This window comes from Lactuca saligna, chromosome 5, assembly GCF_052625555.1.
Source record: "Lactuca saligna cultivar CGN05327 chromosome 5, ASM5262555v1, whole genome shotgun sequence".
NCBI classification, from domain to species: Eukaryota; Viridiplantae; Streptophyta; class Magnoliopsida; order Asterales; family Asteraceae; genus Lactuca; species Lactuca saligna.
Genome location: NC_136421.1, coordinates 158,595,820 through 158,598,392, shown reverse-complemented (window position 1 = coordinate 158,598,392; position 2,573 = coordinate 158,595,820). Strand labels below are relative to the sequence as shown.

At 43.3% G+C, this 2,573-nt stretch overlaps 1 protein-coding gene across 1 annotated transcript; it reads left to right on the top strand.

Moving 5' to 3' along the window:
• Window positions 1–1,721: 1,721 nt before the first annotated feature.
• Window positions 1,722–2,369, top strand: LOC145045885 (uncharacterized). Its single transcript, XM_078994175.1, has one exon. It carries the CDS (start codon window positions 1,722–1,724, stop codon window positions 2,367–2,369), a length of 648 nt encoding a protein of 215 aa, XP_078850301.1.
• The last annotated feature ends 204 nt before the right edge of the window (window positions 2,370–2,573 follow it).

Genomic DNA, 2,573 nt, shown 5'->3' with positions numbered 1-2,573 from the left:
AAGAGGTTGACGCTCTCAAAAGAAATCAAACGTGGGAAGAGGTGTTACTCCCAACTGGAAAGAAAACCGTAGGGTGTAGATGGGTGTTCACTGTGAAGCTCGATTCAAATGGAAAGGTGGCTCGGTACAACGCAAGGTTAGTTGCAAAGGGTTACACGCAAAAGTTCGGTATTGATTATGAAGATACCTTTGCACCAGTGGCTAAAATTAATACTATTAGAGTCCTTGTGTCAATTGCGGCAAATCAAGACTGGCCACTTAAGCAGTTCGACGTGAAAAATGCTTTCCTCAATGGTTATCTAGAAGAGGAAGTGCTTATGGATCCTCCTCCTGGAATGAATTATGGCGGCAAGGTGTGTAAATTGAACAAAGCACTATATGGGCTGAAGCAATCCCCTAGGGCGTGGTTCGGAAGATTTTCAAAGTTCATGAGAAAGATCGGGTATAAACAATCAGACGCAGATCACACTTTGTTTGTGAAGAGTTACGGTGATAAGGTCACAGCCCTAATCGTGTATGTGGATGATATGGTTGTTACGGGCAACGATCCAGACGAGATTAACACACTACAAGGTTTGTTGAGTCGCGAGTTTGAATTGAAGGATCTCGGGGACTTACGGTATTTCTTGGGAATTGAAGTTGCTAGATCTAAGCATGGGATAGTAATGTGTCAACGAAAGTATGTTTTAGACCTTCTTGCAGAAACGGGAATGTTGGAGTGTCAACCGATTGATACTCCTATAGAAGTGAATCATAAGCTTACAGAATCGACAGGTCAAGTTCCAACCAATAGAGAGAGGTATCAAAAATTGGTCGGAAAATTAATCTATCTTGCACATACACGACCGGATATTGCATATGCGGTTAGCATTGTAAGCCGTTTTATGCATGCTCCTAGTGAGAGTCACATGAAGGCTGTTTTCCGGATTCTACGTTATTTGAAGTCGTCGCCGGGTAAGGGTTTGTTCTTTGGCAGAAATGGAAGCGTAGAAGTTAAAGGGTATACGGATTCTGATTGGGCAGGAGACAAGTCTGACGGTAAGTCCACGTCAGGTTATTTTGTATTTGTTGGTGGTAATCTTGTAACGTGGCGTAGTAAGAAACAGAAGTTTGTGTCGCGCTCGAGTGCGGAGGCAGAGTTTCGAGGTATGGTTCACGGTGTATGCGAGTTACTTTGGGTCAAATAGGTGTTAAAGGATCTGGGCATAAATGTGAAGGGTACTATGAAGTTATTTTGTGATAATCAAGCGGCTGTGAAGATAGCGAGTAATCCAGTTCAACACGATCGGACTAAACATGTTGAATTGGACCGGCATTTCATTAAAGATCATCTTGAGAAAAAGACGATTAGTTTACCGTATGTGAATTCGAATGAGCAGTTAGCTGACATGTTAACCAAGGCTGTGTGTGTGCGAATATTCAACGACTCTTTGGACAAGCTTCGAATGATCGATATACATTCATCAGCTTGAGGGGGAGTGTGGTCAAGAGTCTTTTTAGATAATAATTAGTTTTGTGGTTATCTTGTATGGTGTATATCCGATAGTTAGTTTTGAAGGTAGATAATTATTCTGTATTGTATACCCTATATATATACTTGTTTGTTATGTGAATAATATTGAAAAACCCTTCATACGTATTCTGAGTCTATATGGTATCAGAGCATACCGTTTGAAACCCACATCAAAAACAAATCGAAGCACGAATAACCTCGAATCGCAATGACTGATAAGGATACCACCGCTCCTCAAGAACCTCGTCTCATCGTCCAAGATGCTCCTTTTCCGACGGGGATCATTCTGGACGAAACCAATTATCAGTTGTGGTCCCAACTGATGGAGATGAGGATTGGCGCTCGAAACAAACTTGGGTTCTTGACGGGAACCTCCAAGAAACCTGAATCCGGCGCGAAACAGATCGAAACCTGGCTAATGGATAATAATCGAGTCAAGAGTTGGCTCATCGATTCCATGAGTCCAACCTTGATCTCGACGTTTATCCGGTTGAAGACGGCAAAAGAAATCTGGGACGCCGTGGCGAAAACCTTCTACGATGGAACGGATGAAACGCAGTTGTTCGAGTTGAATCGGAGGTCGTTCAGCACGAAGCAAAATGGACAGCCACTCGCAGCATACTATAACGAATTGGTTGGAATTTTTCAGGAGATTGATACCCGACTAATGGGTCATGAAGATGAAGTTGATAAGGTCGTATCCTTGAACAAAATCTTGGGACGACTCCGAGTGCACATCTTCCTCGCGGGATTGGACGTTGAATTCAATCAAGCGAGGGGAGAGATCTTGCGTAAGGACCCTCCAATGGACCTAGAAGCTTGCTATGCTTTCGTTCGCAAAGATCAGCAACAATGATCTACAATGGAGGACGTGAAATGCGAGACCGACAGTGTCGTGAACTTGGCTACTCGGAGTCGCACCGTGAAGGAGAAAGAAAAGGAGAAGAGTTCCAACAATAAGAAGAATAATTTTGTGTGTACCCACTGTGGTGAAGAGGGACACTCAAAACAAAGGTGCTATGAACTAGTTGGGTACCCCGAATGGTGGGACTTCTCAAAG

What these genes read in the sequence shown, in the direction of transcription:
- LOC145045885 (XM_078994175.1), top strand. Translation starts at nt 1,722, where the DNA reads ATGACTGATAAGGATACCACCGCTCCTCAAGAACCTCGTCTCATCGTC.